Below are 21451 nucleotides of genomic sequence, written 5' to 3' on the forward strand. Positions count from 1 at the left end.
GATAGAATAGCCATTAATTGAAGAAGTGGATCCTGAAAAAAGGAATAGACTGATTAATTATGTGCTACCGGGTAATTCTAAACAACATCTAGGTAAAGAATACACTGAACAACAAATAATGGAGATGGACGCTGATGAGATCAATAATATGTCAACAAGATATGAGAGCGAATTAAGCGGCCAGATGACTAAATCATTAGGAAAATCATTAATTGGTTTATCTTCTAATATAGCATGTATGGCTTTAGTTATGGAAAATAAAAATGAACTAAATGATGATCTAGAGAATGATCCATTTCTTAATGCTTCACAGAGATTCACTTGTGATATGTACTATCAATTTGGTGCAATGCTAGCGCCAGTTAGTGTAGCCATGATTACAGGTAGACATTATGTAAAAAATTCTAGCGCTAATAGTAGTAATATTGGAAGAGCAGCAAATAGTGGAACCAACAACAGAAGTAGCAACAGTAGCGGAGGAGTAACAAAACAGAAGAATTCCCTATGAGTTGAACAGGGTAAAAAAGCTTGTTGAACATAATCGTCGTAAAAAAGAAGAACTAAAAAGACTCAATGATAATATAACTAAGCAAGAAGAACACCATGTTGAAATACAAAACAAAACAAATAATTACCAGTATGTGGTTGTTGGTGCAGGCATATTGTTAATAGGTGGATATATTGTGTATAGCCAAAAAAAAAGAAAATACCAGTTTTACAACACAAACCACATTTAAATGAAGAACCAGAAGAGCCAAAGGTAGTTATCAAAAAACCTAGTAAAGATATCTTATGGTTTATAGAAGTCTGAACCTAAATCATCAGACTTCTATAAACCATCTGAATAGGGAATTAGGATTTATTGTTGCTAGTATGAGTATGGTTGGTGGTGGTATTTATTGGTATGAAAAAAGAAAGAAATAATAATCTATAGTTGTATGGAAGACTATTGTATTTACAGTTATTGTAATCAATGTGGTAGGCTATCTAATGATGTAAAACTGTATTATATAACAATCGGTGGAAACTTTATCTATTGGGCATTATGCAGTGAATGCAGATGTTACATATTTTTAATTAGATACAATAAACCGATTGGTGGTATTTAAAAGATTATACTTAAGAAAATAATATTATTAGTAATTATTATTATGGGAGATATATTTATTTATGAAGATGTGAAATTAAATGTTAATGACACTGTTTGGTTCAAATTGCCAATATATTGGAATATATAAATAATTGAAAGGCTATAAGGGATCATGTTGAACCAGAAGATAAAACCACACTAAATGACCTCAAATCTAGGGGGTCTGTGGCAGTACCCTGAAAAAAATGGACATATGATTTACATAAATAGATCAGGATTATATAGCCTTATTATTAGATCAAGGATGGAGAAAGCAAAAGAATTCAAAAAATGGGTTACGGAAGAAGTTTTACCATCAATAAGGAAAACCAGAAAGTATGAGAAAAAGAAATTCAAAATGTTAACATACACAATAGAATCAGAATATGATCTACATTCAAAAGTTGTCAATTATATTAGAAACCAATATGTTGTTTTCAACCCTGGTTAAAAATGATTTTGCAATTATATGACATTTCCGGCCCCAGGGCGAAAATCCTAGCCCGGTTAGTTAGCTCGAGCCAAGTTGAAATTTTAGCCCAGGCTTAAATTCTCCATGTAATCAGCCCCTTAGTTAGGAATTTAACTTACGACAGACTTACTCCTGCTGATTTTCTTACCATAAAACCTAGCCCTAACCCACTAACATACGGGGGAGTGAGCCAGCACGATGAACACTATGTGAAGCTCTTAATAAGAGCCGTAAACTGTGCCACACGGTCAGGTGGAGCGCTTTAGTACAGGTATACAGTATGTTGTAAATCATGTGAAGTGCATGCACCATTATAGTGCTGCGAACGTAACATATTTTTCAAAAAATAAATTTCCCACAACAATAGGTGAAATAAGAGTAGAGTTTACAAACCGTTGTTACCCTGTCATAGCAAAATCAATCGGTCAATATTATTTTATTTTGCAGAATGAGTTTTTGTGAAAGTTAAGAAATTAATTGTGACACCGGGCTGAGCGTTTAGTATAGTTAAACCGTGTTGCACAGTGTATATGGATAATACCTTTTTAAAAAAAACTTTCTCGCAGACACAGGGCTGAGCGGTTAGTCAGGGAAACACTGTTGCACATCCGTACAGGCTTGATTAAAAATTGTCACAGTGGGCTGACCTTAGTACAGGTAAACCGTGTTGCACATGCCCATAGGCGTAACAGCCTTTACCAAAAAAGCAGACTGGGCTAAGCACTTAGTACAGTTAAACAGAGCTGAACAGGCGTATAGAGGCGTAAAACCATTTTCCAAAAAAACTTCATTGCAACTTCGCTTTAAATAAAAACACAGGAACATCCTGTTCAGCTAAAACAATTTCTCAGCCATTTTATTTGCAGAAAAAGTTTTCAGGAAAATAAGAAAAGATGTAGCTACCTAGCTAATTGCATTTAGCATAAGAATTATTGCTTAAGAATATTACAGTAGCCAAACCGCATTTTTTTACTCTCACTTTTTAGCCAAAGATAGGAGCTAGCTAAATGGCTACAGTATCAACATAAAAATAAATGTTGGGTAGGATAAAAAGCTCTTTACACCATACAGATTAGTAATAAGTAAGGCTCTAGCTAGCTAGCCTTCAAAATCTTCATTCCTAACAGAAAATCCTAAAACTGGTGCGTTATAAGATCTGTACGTGACTGAAAATGTGACAATAAATTTATCTTAACATTTTAGAACATACATAAAACAAATGTTACAAAAATAAAAAGGTTATAGAAGACAAAAAAAAACAACACTAGATAGCTAGCTAGTAGCTAGCTATAAAACCTTGAAAAAATAATAATAAGCAGTAGCTAATTGGATCTAGCTACTGCAAATAGTTGGTACCTTAAAAAAAGCATAAGAAACAAAATGAATAGACACAGACCAACAGAATCCGAATCAAAATTTGAAGTCATGTTTTTTTTATGTGTTTATTTCGTGATCTGACTCACGCACTTTAAATTCCATAATACACATAGAAAACGTAAATGCGTAAGTTCGACCAATGATTCAGCATGTAGCCTTGACCCATTAAAGGCTAAAACACAGGCTATACATTCCCATTTTTCAATAAAACAAAAAAATAATATATTAGCAGGTGTGTGCATGATTTCTTTATTTCAAATTTAAAAGAATTTATTTCAACAAACAGGTTGTAAAAATTACTGATCTATAGCCTGTCGACCTAGACAGGGTATAATGCTCAAGTGAGTATTGCCAACCTTGTTCTCAACAATCCTTAGGGGCGAGGTTGCCTAAGTTACTCAGTAGATGGATATATTTTTTATTAAAAAATAATAAAAAATTAATAGAAAAGAATACTACTTTAATTCATCCCATGATACAGAGAAAGCCAGAAATTACTGTCTAATTAAAGTTTGTTTTCATATTCTTAGTTAATAGTTAATTGATTAAATATTAAAGTTCAACGCAGAAAAAACGACATTTTATTAAATATATTTTAGCGTTTTCTGCAAAAATTTAATCAAACTACATTGGTGACAAACTATTTTAAATGATGCAATTGAACTAACTGTTTTTTTGCTAAGAGTTTATTGTTCGTGCATTGCCGTAGGAGGCAACTGAACTGCTGTGGAAAAACAAATACCGTAATTCCTCTTTTTAGCCCCCGGGGGGCCTATTAAATTCTGGAGATTTTAGACGGGGGGCTTAATAGAAGGGGGGCTAAATAAAGGGAGGGGGCTAAATAAATAATAGAATTTTAAACACAATATCTTTTATTCAAATTAATACATAATGTTAACTTTATCTGTTTTATCATCATCTTCATGTAACAAAAGAAGTTCTACGTCTTCTATCCAACCTTCCAACCAGTCACAGAAAATTGGAAGATGGACTTGTAGTGCCTGGAACATACACAGCCCGTTGTAAAAAAAAGTACCATAGATATTTTGCAAACAAAACTTGGGGGAGACAGAATTATAGCTGCAGCATATGGATATTGTTGTATCTGACGTTAAATCAACGAATAATACCGAATTTCTTTGACTACTTTTACTTTTTTATTTATTTATTTTTTTTTGGGGGGGAAGAGGGGGCTAAATAACTTTTTGAGTCGCTGGAGGGGGGGCTTATTAGAATGGGGCTAAATAAAGGAAGGGGGCTAAAAAGAGGAATTACGGTACTTTTTTCCGTTGTTATATCTTAAGCTATATTTTACACGTCTAATTGCACAAGGCCTAGGGACTTTTTATGTGCGATTTTACCACGTCAAAAAATTGCAGACTCGAAGGTACATGTTTTGAAAATATGTCACCTCTATATATTACCTCCGGCAAATGTAGAGTGCGTCTCAAATTACAAAGGTTGTAACCGCCCTTAATCCTATTCAGGCTGGAGGGGGAGGGGTGATGCAGCCCCCTTCCCTTTTCTCTTCAACTTTTTCCATAACTTTTTATGGGCTTATAGTCACACCTTGATATTTTGTTACTTTTATTTGCCTTCCAAAATATATCTTTTCGTTTCACTTTGCCGCTCGAAGGTAGCTATTCAGTCGGTAATAATTAAAGCGCTACTAAAATAATACGTAACAGGGTCACGTGCCACTAAAAAAAGACTGGAGCTAGAATAAAAATTTTTAACAAAGAAGAAGGTCGAAGATAACCAAAATGGCAGTCAAGCGACAAGAAAAATAAATATTTTAAAAGCTATATCTGGAGTTACATGAAGTTTTAACAAAAAGTAAATATATCTTTTAGCATTTCTCATGCAAATCTTTCAGATGAGTCCAACTTGTGAAAGTACTTGGGATCCCTTTAATGTACGATTTCCACTACAATTATATAAAAAAAGAAATACAAAAATAATGCAAAACTACTAGATGGATTTCTGGAATGATAAAGATAAATTTAACAATAGTGACTACCCTGAAACATCACAATTCTATAATACATCAAATAAGAAGATTATTGGTTAAAATGAAAGATGAGTCAGCAGGTGTTCCAATAGTTGAATTTATAGGATTGAAATCCAAAGTGTATAGCTATAATAAGGATGATGAAAAATGTGGTAAAACTGCCAAAGGTGTTAAAAAGAACAAAATAAAAAACATAATCAAACATGAAGACTATAGAAATGTATTATTTGAAAACAAACAATTATGCCATAAAATGAGAACCATAAGAAGTCAAAATCATTATGTTAGGAAGTTATGAGATCAACAAGATATCATTAAGTAGTTTTGATGACAAGAGATATATCCTAGAAGATGGCAAAAACAGTTATGCATATGGACACCATTTGATTGAAAAATAAACAAAACTCCGTGGGAGAATGACCTGCACCATGAAGTATCATGATCTTATTGCACGCAACTTCATGGTGCAGGCCATTTTTAATTCAATTTTTTCTTCTGAGAGTATGACTGGCACTCCACCCCAGTGAATTAAGTTCAACCGGCTCTGAGCTCTACCCCGTACCTTCGATTTTTAAACTTTATGTGGTTTAGGGGCAACCTAATGCCACGCCAGGCACCCAATAACACATACATAACAGAACTACGACATATAGCGGCACTAAGTGATTGGATGTGTAGGCAGCACACCTTCCTCACTAGCCCCATGGTCCCATGACCCGCGAGCCATGAGACAACTTATAACATATCTAAACTTCATATAAAGCACTTCACTTTTCTCTAAATAACTACTTGTGGTTCATATTTATTATGTAAGTTCACATCATTCTCGGTAAATCACAATATACATGAAAATACATCAAAATACATGAAATTGTGGCGCCGTAGATTAGTGGTTATAGCTCTCGTACTCTGTGCGGGAGACCGGGGTTCGATTCCTCTTGACGGCGATTCAACATGGGCGAGTGAATGTTACCATAGCCCCGGGTTAACCCAAGCCATGTGAGGGAAATTGGGAAGATGGCACACTGTGTGGGCCGTTGGATGTTGCCGGGAGTTGTCTAGTAGAGCGCGGGCTCTAATTGGGTCTGCGTAGCTCAAAATGAGCATTAAATAATCTAGGACTCTCCATCTACGCCATGCCCCCTCCTGGAAATAATAGACAGGGTATATCCCTCGATATTTGTGAGGCTAGCCATGTAAAATATGCACATCTATCCATCTAATATCATCAGTGCAAAAACAGGTTAAAATAATTATTAAAACGTTTAACATTTCCACAACAAACTATTAAAATAAGCTTGAAAAACAGAAAAACGTTAAAAGTAAACATGTTTACATTATAAAATATCCTATTTATTTAATATAGTTTAAAAGAATCATATTTCAAATTCAATGACATCATAGCTATGGTTATTTAGACATCAGATGTAACCGACAAATACCATCGCAAAAAGAAACATCCCATTTGGTGGTAAAATTGGTTTGTTAAATGATGTGTATGTAATATATGCAACCAGATGATTTTACATTTTGCTCTGGTGCCCTTCGAGACTTCGTCTCTACCAACTGCGAGCTGGAAAGGAGCCTCACTCATCGCTCCGCGATGACTTCCTGAGCCTGCTCGGCTCCTTACCATCATCAGTTGACATTGCATTCCAGAGCGCTTGCAAACAACAATTGTTACAATTGTGTGTACAAGTAGATATAGAGATGGGGTGTGGGGTGAGATGGGGAAGTTTTGTTTACCAAACTGTCCTCGTACCCCCATCTCTATAACTACGCTATTTAAAGATGGATCCATGGAAGAGGCGTACATCATGAAACGTGGGTTTAAACGCCTCCACAGTGGCATGAATGGAATTTATCTCTTTATTACAGCGAAATTGTAGCTATAGAGCCTCTTTGTTAGTTACATAAATAAACTTACCGTAGACCCCTACTACTGCCACCTTTTGAACAGAAGTTAAATGTTAAGCGCTTTAGTTGACATATATATCGACCAAACTTCCAGTGCAATTCAAACGTATCATTGGATGGTTGTTTATGTGGTACTGCTATCGTCCGTGCCCTTCCCTTTACTCCTAATTTTAAACCAGGAATCAGACGACACAGCTTTGGTGCAGGACCTCTCATATTACAACCTACAAAAAAGAAACATATGGTATTAGAGTTAGCTAGCTCCGCTATACCTAAGTTAAATAATCCCTCCTCGTTTTCCGCACAAAAAGCTCAGGGTTTAGCTTCGCATGTAAATAATAATAATAATAATAACAATAACAAATATTTAAAGTGGCTAGCTCGCCAGGAAATCACAAAAACCTATAGTTAGTGGATTTGTTCCCCAATCTTGGAACGGGCCCCGTCTCAAGACTGGCCAGGCCAATCTTCTGACAGTGACAAATGGGTGGCCAGTCTTAAGACTGAACTGCCCAATCTATGGATGTAGATGTCCAATCTTAGAACAACTGTGGAAGTCAAAGAGAAAAATGAAAATTTTAGACTGTAAATTGAAATTGATGAGAAGTTTAGCTGGTAAGCTATATAGCTAGCTAGCTAAACTTCTCATCCAATGAAGTTACCAGTTAGCTAGCTAATTGACAATGGTTGAATACGATTTATCTGAGTCTTCATATTTAAACATTTTATTTTAAAAATTCGACTTCTACAAACTGTATAAAAATCCTATAAATGTATAGCTAATACGTTTAATACATACATACGGCTAGGTTTTACTGTGTCCAAAAACTGGCCTAGTCAGTACCGGATCTTTCCCCGATCGGGTGACTGTCGGGGTAAATCGATCGGGGTTAAATCACCCGATCGAGTGAGTGCGCAACCACCCGATCGGAAGAGACTTACCTGAATCGGGTGAGTATTTTTCTTGCTTAAAATTGCTTTTTAAACGGGCAAGCCGCTAGCCAAAAGTGCGATATAATTTTTGCTTACATTAAGTCATAAACTTATTTTGCGCCGTTTCACCGATTAAAAAAAAATTCACCTTGCCGTTCCAATGATATTGATGATTTCTTGTGTTGGAATGACTACATGGTGCATATTTTCAGTCTAGGTTGCACATGTTGTGCCTCTGAAGCTCATTTTAGTTGTCTTATAGACATGTGCCTGGAATTAGTTTAGTAAGAAGCCAGTATAGCAAGCTATATAGAGAAAAATGTGCATATTTTTTATCATATCTGACACAAAGTATAGTAGAGAAATATTGATATCTTTAACATAGCTAGTTAGCTGTCTCTAGAGCTTAAGCTGACTAGGTGCTAGGTAAGAACTAAGTCTCTCCCAAGCACCTTCCGTTTGTTTATGTATTTTAGTTAAAAATTTACCGCCAGTTATGACTCACTCAATCGGGTGGTCGTGAAAAATTGCCGCCAGTGCCGACTCACTCGATCTCACTCGATCGAGGTTTACTCAATCAGGGGGCACTCACCCGATCGGGGAAAGATCCCGTGTACTGCTGGTCATTTCAACAGTGCAGGCAAATTCCTTTTTTTGTGTACATAAGAGATAGAGAAATGTTCGTTCTGGCACAGCGCACGCACATCAAGGGAAATTCCCTAAGTCATCTGCCAATAACTAACACAAAATAATATGAAATGATATCATATGCCAATAACTAACACAAAATAATATTAAATGATATCATATACCAATAACCAACATATAATAATATATATGACGCATGCGCAACAGCGTATACAATATATATGCTATTATACAGAATATGAGTAAAAATTATCATGACCGTGCCAGAAAATTGTTGGTTGGAATTAAAAAATTGTATAATAAATGGATAAGACTGTTAAAGAATTGAGAGTCATTGCTAAGGCGCGAGGTTTACATGGATACTACAGGCTACGCAAAACAGACCTCGTTGCTTTATTAGAACCCACTCCTACCCCAATCACACCAGACGTGATGGATATTTTTGAAAGGCAAGAGATGGCAAAGACTCGTCCCATTAGGAGTAAGATAGAGCCACATGTACTCACATTTGAGGAAATGAATGAGTTTGAACGCCAGGAGCTGAAGAGAACTCGTCCAGTAGTCAATAGTAAAATAAGGGAGTGGTCAGAGTGGCTACTATCACATGTACCAGAGAGTATCAAGAAACCAGTGCAGGAAACATTTAAATCGATAAAAACTCGAAATAAATACTTTCATTATATGGTGTTAAGAAGACACTGGTTGGTGAAGTCGAGGAAGAAGCGAGGGAAGATCATGCTTCAGAGGAACCAAACCAAGATGATTTTACGCCTCAGGAACACAAACATTCATTACACAAAACATTTAAAAGTTATCGCATAGCCGGTGTTGATAAAACAGATATTAATGGGTACTTGGACATGGTTCGATCACATGTGAAAAAACTCATCGAAAACCAAGTGGAAGAAATGGGCTCTGCGAAAATCCAGTGCTCCCTGTGGATTTTATGGGGGAAGCCAATCGATGGTACCAACGAGTTTATCGAAGTAGACTTTCACAGCAATATGACAGTAGTATTTCAAGGCACCATTATGGATGAAGTGATGGATATGATTTTTGTACAAATCAGAACACATGTAGAAAATCCTGCATTACCCAAACCTGGGTTTAGCATAGGTCGCATTCAGCATTTAGATGTTGATTTTCATAAGCTGAAGCTAACGCGAGGCTCATATATTAAAACACCTTCATGGATAGCGATGATAAAAGCGATCATAAATTCTATCAATGATGATGCGGAGTGCTTTAAATGGGCTATAGTAGCCGCCTTGCATCACAAAGAGATAGGTACAAACCATCAAAGAATCAGCAAGCTGAGGCCTTATGCGGATCGATACAACTGGCAGAATATAGAGTTTCCAACATCCATCAAAGATATTATCAAATTTGAAAGAAACAATCCCGACATTGCCGTGAACGTTCTGTATACAACAGGGAAGAGTTTTAATATTTTGCGGCGATCAAAATTTAATGAAAGAGAGAAGAAGATTTGCCTGCTATTGCTTACCGATGAAAAGAGGAACCATTACGTAAGCATCAAAAATATTTCGAGATTATTAGGAAGTGAAATATCAAAAAACCACGGCAAAATACACTTTTGTATGAGTTGCTTACAGGGATTTCAGACAGTAGAATCTCGGGATAACCACTATACCTACTGCAAGGACAATGAAGCGGTCAAGATCACGATGCCAAGTGAAAAGGAAAAGTGGCTCTACTATCAAGATGGTCAGCAGCAATTTATGGTTCCGTTCGTAATCTATGCGGACTTTGAAAGCTTGCTGATACCGATGAAGCAAAATGCTCGGGATACTAAGACCAAGACGTTGAATAAGCATGTACCATGCGGATGGGCCACATACTCCACTTTCGCATATGGAGAAGTGCCGGACCCTATAACAGTATGCAGGGGCGAGGAATGTGTAAACCAATTTGTCAACCACCTGGAAGATGAGGTAAAGCGGCTCTACGCTACCTTCCCACAGAAGCCCATGTTGCCATTAACGGAGGAGCAGAAGAGGGAGCACGATGCTGCTGAAACATGTCACATTTGCATGAAGCCAATCAACGATGAAAATCGCAAGGTTAGGGATCATTGTCATTACATAGGGTTATACAGGGGTCCGGCTCACAATAAATGCAATCTGAAATACAGGATACAAAACCATGTACATGTAATATTCCACAACCTATCAGGGTACGACGCTCACTTGTTTATTCGCGAGCTGGGCGAAAAATATGATACTCAGGATATAGGTTGTATCGCCGAAAATACCGAGAAGTACATCAGCTTCAATGTGAAAATCATTGTACCCATTGCAGGCATGGGATATGGCGATGGTGAATTTTACAAAAAGATCGAAATAAGATTTATAGACAGCTGTCGGTTTATGGCATCCTCATTGGAGAAATTGGTATCTAATCTTATTGGTACGAACACGACAAGCATGAAATGCCAGCAGTGCGCTGATACATGCATGGGATTCTTAAGCATCGATGATGAGTATATAGCAAGCTTTTGGTGCAGCAGGTGTGAATCAAATACCTCGAAGCAGTTAGATAAGGATCGAGTTAAGGCCAATACACCAGCCATGAGCTACTACTTTAGCGATGATGAGTTATTCCGGCTCATGCTTAGGAAAGGCATATACCCATACGAATACATGGATAGCTTCAAACGATTCGAGGAGACTGAGCTTCCATCGAAGGAGGCCTTCTATAGCAATTTAAATATGAAGGGTATAAGCGATCATGATTATGCTCATGCCCAGAAGGTATGGAATGCTATTATTCCAAAGGGCCCAGAGACTACCATGGGTGATTACCACGATGCGTATTTAGTGACGGACGTTCTGTTGCTTACCGATATCTTGATACCTTACCGATAGCAATGCAGCAACCCCTCCCCACTCATGGTTTCAAATGGGTGTCGAATATTGAGATTATCAATGAAAAGAAAATCGAGAAGCTGATATCTGACAATAAGCATGGGTACCTCCTGGAGGTAGATGTTGATTACCCGAAGGAGCTCCACGACAAACACAACGAGCTTCCTTTCCTGCCGGAGCGTAGGATGATTCATATAGTTGAGAAGCTCATACCAAATCTCGAGCATAAACGGAGATATGTGGTACACATCGGGGCTCTTCATCAAGCCCTGAAACACGGGCTCGAGCTTAGGAAGGTCCACCGCGCTATTCAATTCATTCATAGTGCATGGCTTGCACCATACATAGACCATAACACGAGGCTGAGAACTGCCGCCAAGAAGGATTTTGAGAAGGACTTTTACAAGCTGATGACCCTATTGGTCTTTGGAAAAACTATGGAGAATATCAGGAACCATCGCAATATAAAGCTAGTCACCAGTGAAGCCGCATATATGAAGCTGACCATGCAAGCAAACTTTAAGAACGTCCAATATTTTGGTAAGAATCTTATGGGTATTGAGATGGGTAGGACGGGAATCAAAATGAATAAGCCCGTGTATATTGGTCAAGCTATCTTGGATCTTTCAAAAACCGTCATGTATGAGTTCCACTATGATTATATGCAGCCAAAATATGGTAGTAAAATACAACTGTGCTATATGGATACGGATAGCTTCATTTATCACATCAGAACGGAGGACTTCTATCGGGATATTGTCGATGATGTAGAAACACGCTTCGATACGAGTGCTTATAACAAGGATGACAACAGACCCCTGCCAATAGGGAAGAACAAGAAAGTGGTGGGATTAATGAAAGATGAGCTCGGTGGCAAAATTATAACACATTTCATCACATTGAGCCCAAAGGCTTATGCCTACAAGAGCCTCACGAAAGAGGGCGGAGATCGTAAGGCCAAAGGGGTGAAGAGGGCCGTGACTAAAAAATGTATAACGTTTGGTGATTATGAGCAATGTCTGAAGGAAGGTATTGATGTTAACAAAACTTGGCGTTGTATTAATAACAAAGGTCACAATATATACACGCAAGAAGTCACAAAGATCGCGTTAAATAGAGCTGATGACAAACGGATCGTTCAGGCGGATCAAATAACAACGCTTGCCCGGGGTCATTATCGGTTGAAGAAATAAAATGGAGGCATTGCTATTGATTGCGATAATTCTTCCATATATATTGATACTTGCCTTCCTCTATCGATACAAACATATAGTAAATACTATGTCTTCATTATCTGAAATATTCGACGATGTTGCCAATACTCCAGAAGCGCCTGAGCAACCTATAGATAAACGTCAGATTCTCAAAGATGCTCGCAAATCCAAGCCTCAATTTTTACCTAGAAAATGCACAGATACCTTCATCGATAAGGCATCAGATGAAATAGTCGAGAAAATTCATGCTGATTTTGTTGAAAAGGAACTCTATGAGAAGGGGCAGAAGACTGCCTTGGCTCTCAGTACCCATGCTATCAGCCTTTATACCAAAGCTATAAGCTATGTTGTAACTCTCGATAGTCCAGAAATTTCTCGTTCCTCAGTTGGTAGCTGCCCATACGATTAATCACACCCAGCTCTCAACGTCCAAGAGTGGTGAAGAGCAGGTTGATGAAGAGAAAGAAAAGAATGGGAAACAGCCTATCTAAGATATACATAGGTAATCGTGAGTTGGTTGAACGGGTAAACAAGTTACTCACAGGCGGAAGAACAGCCTGCAGGTATACAATTACAGCCGTTTACGGGGACTGTGCACGTGGTATAAAAATCCTGACACCGGGAGATCGCTTCCCACCACAAGCATATGATTTAGTGGCAACTAAACATATGAATAGGGTTATGGTCGATGGTAGAATCGGTTTAAAGGCCATCAAGAGTAGGCCTTGTATGTTATGAAGATTAAGCTAGAGGGTAGTGATTTTATAACTCCAACGAGTTATAAAAAATGAGCAACGAACAAGAAGAGAGAGTTACTACAAAACCAGTAAAGCATCCTGGTCGAGTCCCACAGGGTCACAAGCTAGCAGCACTGATGAAGAAGAGGAAGGAAGATCTTAAACAACAAGAGGGTGTTGTACAACCTCCAGTAAAAACCAGTTCTGTACAGTCAAGCAGTGGATATATCTATGGCGCTGAAGGTCTCGTTGCTATACTCGCCTGTGTGGGAGGTGCCTACTATTTTTTCCGTAAGAGACCCACGGGTACTCAGCAGCCTGCACCAGCGGTTCAGCAAAAACCTACCACGAACCACGATATTGATTTTTTTACATGCGATAGGGTATAATATAAACAATGAGTTCAAATGTTACACCTCAACAGAAAGACATTATTTATATGATCTATGAGACAATTGTGGATCTTGGCTTCACATTTGCATATGCTATGGTTGGGAAGAAGTTCCTTGGGATCTCGAGTCCTTCGACTAAGTTGGATACCAGCGATGTGATGAAAATGGTAGCATATTATACAGCAGGACGAGGACGCGGCGAATTTGCCGTAAGCAAGGGATGGATACCCGCTTCCATCGTTCCACAACCTAAGTAAGCAACCACAAGTTTCGTGTATACCCGTGGGTATACATGAAGAATAAATGACCTTGGATATTATACTACAGCCGCACACAGCGATTTTCACCGGACCCACCTCATGTGGTAAAACTCAAATAGTACTAGATCTCCAGAGAATGAGTACAGAGGACACTGCCATAATATAGTAGTTTTGTGCCCCACCTTGCGGTTCAATAGAACTTATCTGGAAAAACCATCGCTTTGGAAAGATGATTATGTGTTCTTGATCGAGCCAAAGGACCAGTTATTAGAATGGATTGAGAAAATGTCGTCTCTGCTGGCAGGTGAAGGCACGCTCTTTATCGTTGATGATATAATTTCGGATGAATCTCTCGACAAACGAAGGCAACCCTTACTTGAGCTCGCAATATCTGGGAGACATCGTCGGCACAGCCTTTGGCTTCTCACACAATCATTTACAGCTTTGCCTAAAAATCTCCGTCGGCAAAAGAAGTAGTTGCTCTTGTGGTACCCGCACGAGAGATCGGACCTCAAATTGATTGATGAAGAAACCAACATAATTAACGACTGGAATCCAATCAAAAATCAACTCAGGAGATCCAAACATGCCTGTTTGTATATTAGGCTTGAGCATCCTAGGGCCTGGAGTGTTCTAGAATAAATGTCATATATAAGAACATTAGAAAGGCAATTGGAAAATTGTCATAAAGAAATGGACAGGATACCACATTTGGAATCTCAACCGGAGGCTCTTGATGAAGAGCTAAGGGATGCACTGGAGAGGGTAAGGTATCAGAGGAACACCATGTATTTTTTCATATTCATGTCCCTAATGCGTCTAACGCATGGTCCAAGGTAGTAACCGGAGACGATGCTTTCGTGACCCTGGATGATGCATTGGAGATTGCGCATAGATCTAGAAAACCAAGGGCTCTTGAGATTATGAAATGGCTTGCGATGAAGGGTATCAAAAAATTACAAAATGAAATAGAAGAATATCGTCAAGCCCTGGCCATACTCAACGATGATCTCCAGGAGAGAGAAAACCAGCTCGACCTACGGGCATTAAAGATTGCGGAAATTCGTGATCGGTATGTTCCTAATGGTTATCATCCCTATGATAATGTGATATGTATTATTGACAAAAACTATCCTAATGAATGTGGGAAAAAAGGCCAACACCCTTATTACATTATTCGTTGTCAGCGCAGATCTCTAAACGATCAGCTTCGTACCCTACGGGATATGTATCCAGATATGATCGAGAGAAATCCAATATGTGATGATCCAAATGCCGTACATACATGGAATAGGTTCAGGGATGATAATCTCGGTGTAGCTAATTCATTGTGAAATCATTTTAGTTTACCAGATGACGCCACGCGTGAGCTACTTGAAGGGTTGTATGATATCGATATGTCATAATATGTTTTGTGTGTTATGAACACACAAAAATCGAGAAATATTACCATTCTTTCCCATGGTCAGGGGGTAATTCTACATCCTCGGGTACTAGCATTAATTCTTCTCCCACAAAGTTTCTATCAGGTCCATCTGCCAAATAGTACAGGAGACGTGTACCAGTCACTACACGGTCCAGTCTATACGTCTCTTTGCTATACCAGGAATCCGTAGCCCTTCTCCGAGCATCACCATGCTCTTCGCCGGGTTGAAAGAGGTACAAATATAAGCCGTCTTCTGGTAACGGGTTTGCCTCGGGGTATTCCTCGCTTTTCGCGAGTGGTACGTCATCGAGCCTAATTGCTTTTGAAGGTTTCATACCGATCATGCTCGTTTTGGTGTTGTTCATGCTTTTCACGATAGTGTACAAATGTTTCACCCATGTGGTACTGGTTTCGTCAGATGCAAGCTCCTGTGCATCTTGAGGTTTAAAGAGCCTTTCCGCTAGTACTTTGTTGTAGGACTCGTCAAACGCCGTGAAGGTATGATGGTATTTGGTGGTTGCCCGCTTGATCTCGACATTTTTGCTTTCAAGCAGCCTCGTCACGTCCGACTTGAACTCACTGCCGTTGTCACATTGGAAGATACTCGGATATCGGAGAGGTCCTGCTTCGTAGATGTCTTTGAGCATGTCGGCGACTTCACTAGCTTTCTTGGTTCTAAGTGGTCTTGCCACTCTGTAGCGAGATGCCGCGTCAATGCCTGTGAGTATATATTTGTATGTATTTTCATACAGCTTGTCATGTGGCATATAGAGTAGTTCGAATTGAAGCATTTCGTTCGGCTTTGTAATGGTGAAATGTGGGTAATTGATCTTTTTTGGACCCTTGATATGTCGGAGCCAAGCAATTTGCCGAGTTAGCCAATGTATGACTTTCTTTTTGGAAAGATCACTCTGCTTGGAGAGTAGAGTCATAGCCTGACGTCCAGTCCATAAATGTTCTGGTTGATAGTATATTTTGCTTAATTTTTCCGCTTCTTCTTGAGTAACGACATGTTTTGACATGTTTAAAAAACGTCAAAAAAATGTCAAAAACGATTACGCCCACTTATTGGCTACGAACCCGAGGAGAGCTAGGGACCCGAGAATGAACGTGAGTTCACCGTCTTGTTGTCTTTTGCTCGGCGTGTAAAAATCAGATAATTTCGGAGCCTTCTCAATCGTTGCAATAAAGTATTGTCGCATACCTTCATCGAGCTCTTTGAGACTCTGCCCCGCAGCACGTTGTTCCTCACGTCTTTTATTGTACCAGTCGATCTTTGCCTGTCTGTCACGATCCATTGAGATTGTGCAGCTTGAAGCTTTTCAACCGCCTCGTCATGGCGTTTCCTCTCGGCCTCCCCATGACCCGATAGTTTACTGAACAAATAGTTTGAGCCTGAAAATGCGATCGCATTATTATCGCCCCTCCCTATAATCGCGAGACTTGCCATTTATTTTGTAAATCCAAGACCTACAAAAACAAATTTTGATGTTCTTAATATTCAACACTATGGAAACGCCCATCCAGAATGTTAAGCTGCCCGTCCATCAACAACTACACATAGCATCGTATATCCCCAGTTCCGTCAGCTTATTTGGTCATATGAAGCGTAATACCATCGCTAAGCCTTTTCAAGGGCCTTCCGCTACCGTGTAGGCTGTGGTCGGGGCTTGATCGAAAGTCGATAAAGAGGGCGTATCTTTCCGTGAAAAATTGACATTTCAAACATTTCAACGATTTGCTCTAGGTGATCCCGAGGAACCATCGAATGGGAAAAAAGCTGATTAGGCTCGCCCTCTATCGTGACACTGACCGATGTTATCTTCGAATTGTAGAATTTCTCATTGTTACCAGCATAGGTTTTGACCACTGCAGGGTCCTGAAATAGGAGTAAAACACCTCTAAGGCTCTTGCTTGGCTTATCTAATTGAAGATTGTAACTTGTGTCAGCTTTTTTCATGGTTATAACCTTGCTGCGGAGTATACGTTCATAAGGCAGGGCGAGACGGCTGTATCTCGACATCATAGCGCTCGCTAATTCTTCGTTTGTCACCTTGTCGAATTGTAAGCAAATGTTGGTAATTTTATAAGCGCTATCAGCTGGCTTGGCTGCCGTGCTTCCAACGGCTGAGGTTCCTGAATCTTTGATGACTTGGTCATTCCCACCTGATAGAAGGGCAAGTCTCTAGTGAGTTCGAACATGGAGCCAAGAGGTATTGCGAAGGTCTTTCCATACGCTGCAGCAATCGCTTTTTCTTCGTCCGTTCCAACATGGTCAGACGCCCCTACCTGCAACGCCCTTACGGTGCCGTCGTTGGGATTAATGCCTTGAAGGATCAGGTTATTCTCGCGCTCAAATTTGGGCAACCAGAGAACTCTATACACTGCGAGTATGTTGTAGTCGGTGATATTCTGAATTTCATTCGCATTCAGGGTGATGCGGAGATTTTGCACTAATGCTTTGCCGACATTGCTCACAATTGTACGCTTGGTGTTTGTGCCAGTCAATTCCAAGTCAAACAGCAACTTGATTGAGCCGGGAAAAATTACATCATTCTCACAAAGATTGGGCACATCAACGTAAAGGTCCTCATTTTGATTAATTGTGGATGGCACGTGAAAGACCTTTACTCTCTGCCTCTTGCCTTTCATTGCCAACATAGTCTTGATTTCCTTGTGAGGATCTAATTTACCAAAGATACTCATTTATTTAGGTAGGTTGATGGTTGAAATAAATGGCTGATAATCCGGGATTTGAAGATGATTTTACGCCAGAACAAGATATAGAAGAGAAGTCTGAAGAGTTTAGCACCGAGAGTGAGATCCTTCGACCCGAGGATATTCCCACTACAACCTCAACACCTTCACGAGGCGGCCTCACTGACACTGCAAGGCATGAACTACTAACATCAAAGGTTGATGGCTTATACGAAGCTCTTAGTGAGGAGCTCGGTCAATCACTCGCGAGACATTATGATGACTTTGAAATGGATGGTAATCAGCTTACCTATGATGGGATAGAGCTCACGAAAAGGAATGGTGAGTTGAGGGCAGTTGGAGTGATAAAGGCACGCTTAGGTGTTGGTAGGTTGCGAGCTCTGGGGTTTACCGACTATACCACACCACACAAAAGCAGTAAAAATATGGCGCAGGGACTCCTTAACGAGATTGTTCATGTTGAAGAGAAGGCTGATGACATCTAAATGTTGCCATTGCTCGAGAATGTTCTAGATGAAACGAAGAACCTTATGAAGGATACTTCGTTTACAGAGGTTTTGTACGAACGTGAAAGAAGGGGGTTTAAGCTCGAGCTTCAATTGTCAGCGGTAAACTGAAGAGGTTAAAGACAAAGAAAGCTACACCAGGTGTATCCGAGGAGCAACAAAAATTTTGGGCTAAGGATATCCACAATCAGCTGAAGGTGATTAAGGAGACCCTCATGAAAATAGCTGAGGAGGACACATCGCTAAGGGAGAAGCTGACCATTTTGTTCAAAGAGCAGGGGCTCACTATCGCGAGCATCGTTTCTGTTGTTGGTCTTCTGGTATCTACCATCGTGCTCGCTGTCACTGGAGGAAGTGCAGGCGCCGTAGGAAGTACAAGAGGAGGTAGCAAAGGGTTTGTTCAAAAGCAGCTGGAGAGACTGGAAGAATTCCTGAAGTATCTAGCAGGCACGGCTGGGGCCGCATTACCAGGGATTATTGGAAGCGTGGTCTCGTTCTTTTTCAGAGTTGCAGCGAGAGTTGTCGAATATGTAGCGAAGCACTTGTATATGGCCTTGGCTGCCGCCGTGGCTATTGTTGTTGCGTATGTAAGTAACAGGAAGAATAGATGAAAAGTCTAATGTGTTGAACAACATACTAGACCTATTTCTTCATCCATATATACACAAGGATTAGTCCTACTCCTACCGTAACCAACGTAGCTTTGGTATCCTCATGCTGTCTATAGGCTTCCTTGGTATCAGGCGTGTTTTTCTCGATATGTTGCCTAGGAGGTATGGTGAAGGATGCCTTATGTTTGACAATAGCTTTGGTATTCAGATCTAGCTCCACCCCCACGCCTATGTTAGATGGTGTAATTAGAATATTATTGTTATACCCCACAATCCTTCCAATGCGAAGATCCATGTTGAGGGAAGCATGTAGACGCTGGACATCACGGCAAATTTTACTGGAGTTCGTGCGTACTGTAATACCTTTTGAAACTCATTGATGTCTTGACCTATTTTTCCTCACGTTGAACCATGGTCTGCAATAAGATTTGTCTCGCTGTATAATTATCGGCGTTAGAGCCTAGGATAGAGGTCTTTGCACTCGCTAGAGATCCTAGCAATAAGACAACATAGACGCAAATACTTTCACTTAGCTTGGTCAGACCTTCTGATGTCAGACCCTGGCTAGTGAGAGTGATAAACTTGGCCCAATCTCCATTAACCTGCGGCCACCATCTACCATTTGTTAGCAATGACGTCAGGGCTTTGAACTTATAGAGGCTATTAGGATCCGCACCGTGTTCGCGGCATACCTGGGCGTATCCAGATGTGGAGTATGGGTTCTCATACTCCAAAAATCCTCCTTCGTATGGCATGGGCACTATCATTCTAGCGAGAATACGTCTCATGTGGTAGTACGCGTGGAATTTAAAAATTGAATTGACGAGGGGTACGGAGCCACTCACGTGTTTGGCAAAGATGCCTAATGCAGTGGTTGCGCAATGACAAGTAAAATTCACCTGGATATTCCAATAGTTCAAGGCTTGTCCCTTCCAATTTACACTCACAGGATCGTTCAACAGGGTAGTGGGGACTTTGATAGGATACTTGGTGAACCGCGGGAATGCCACGGAAATGTGCTGAGTCGTAGACACATAGAGGTCCTGATGCTCCAAGTTATTTACACCGAGAGGCCACTCACCTCTGTTTGACTTGTACTTTGCCTTGGGATTATGGCTATATATATTCATATTTGTTATAACAAACAAGAAGCAGTTATATGTTACGAACATAGAGAACCCTACGATATTTGAGGATTACCTAAGGCAGGACACGAGGATAGCTCTGAAGTCGATCAATATTAGACCTAGGTTTGTGAACCTCTTCACTAAGAGCGAGATCAACATTCATAAAGCAGGGTCTAAGCCGACGGAAGTCGGGGATTTGGAAGTCTCCATCTCGATTGCGCCGGGTTTGTATAGAATCGAGGATCTCGCGACCATAATCAGCGACCAAGCGGGAGGGAGGATCAAGCTCTTCGTACTCAGAAACGAGGTATGTAGACTCCGTGTCAACGATGGATACGATGTGATAATTGATCAAGCACTGCAGGATCTTATGGGACGGGCCTTCGATAACAAAGTAAAATTTACTAAAGGCGACTATGATGCATCTACAAAACAGACGTTCACCAGACAATAAGAATCCTTTCGTTGGTATAACCATACATTTGCTTATAGAATAAATATGACAGATATTACTAAGCTTTATCCGAGCCTACCGCCGAGTGCACCTGATCAAGAAAATAACGAAAGTCAGGTCTATCGTCTCAAAAAGATCAAGGAGATCGAAATATACCTAAGAAATGAAGTCAAACAACGTGAAAAGCTGTCGAAAAAATTTGGTATGCATGGAACGTGGGTACACTACATGGATCACGGGCTATTAGCAATAAGCGAGTATCGTTTCTGTTTTGTTTCCAAGCATCTGATATATGAGTCCAGAAATTTCATAGCCGCGATATCCGAGCATGGCTTGCAGTATGGACCATCGGTCTGTGCTGAAGCATCCTTGTATTTGACCTTTCGAATCGCGGTTATGATTTCACCTTTTTTCATAGTAGAATATCCGCGTATACCCAGCTCCTTTGCCTCTTTTTTCAAATCATTCATAGTTTACAATGTTGTATACAAAATATATCGGGTTTTACTATACCACAACGAATGGTTCCTCTTCGTTATCTGAATCAATAAGATGCCTGGTCTTTAAGGATTGTTGAACAGGCTTATATTTACATTCCTCCAAAAGGACCTGGATGTAATGCTTATTCCCT

At 39.8% G+C, this 21451-nt stretch overlaps 1 protein-coding gene across 4 annotated transcripts in view; it reads right to left on the bottom strand.

Moving 5' to 3' along the window:
* LOC130644973 (39S ribosomal protein L43, mitochondrial-like) overlaps positions 1-21451 on the bottom strand; it is a 35694-nt gene that overhangs the window by 9604 nt on the left and 4639 nt on the right. The window contains exons 1-2 of one of the 4 annotated variants that reach the window (XM_057450790.1): positions 7706-7827; positions 6917-7130 (exon numbers count right to left, since the gene is read on the bottom strand). In XM_057450790.1, the coding sequence (XP_057306773.1) occupies positions 6917-7122 (206 nt within the window). In that variant the 5' untranslated portion in view covers positions 7123-7130; positions 7706-7827. Of the gene's footprint in view, positions 1-6916; positions 7131-7568; positions 7828-21451 lie in introns of those variants that run through there. The other 3 variants (XM_057450792.1, XM_057450791.1, XM_057450789.1) reach the window with 3 other exon arrangements.

This window comes from Hydractinia symbiolongicarpus, chromosome 5 (genome assembly GCF_029227915.1).
Source record: "Hydractinia symbiolongicarpus strain clone_291-10 chromosome 5, HSymV2.1, whole genome shotgun sequence".
Taxonomy (NCBI): Eukaryota; Metazoa; Cnidaria; class Hydrozoa; order Anthoathecata; family Hydractiniidae; genus Hydractinia; species Hydractinia symbiolongicarpus.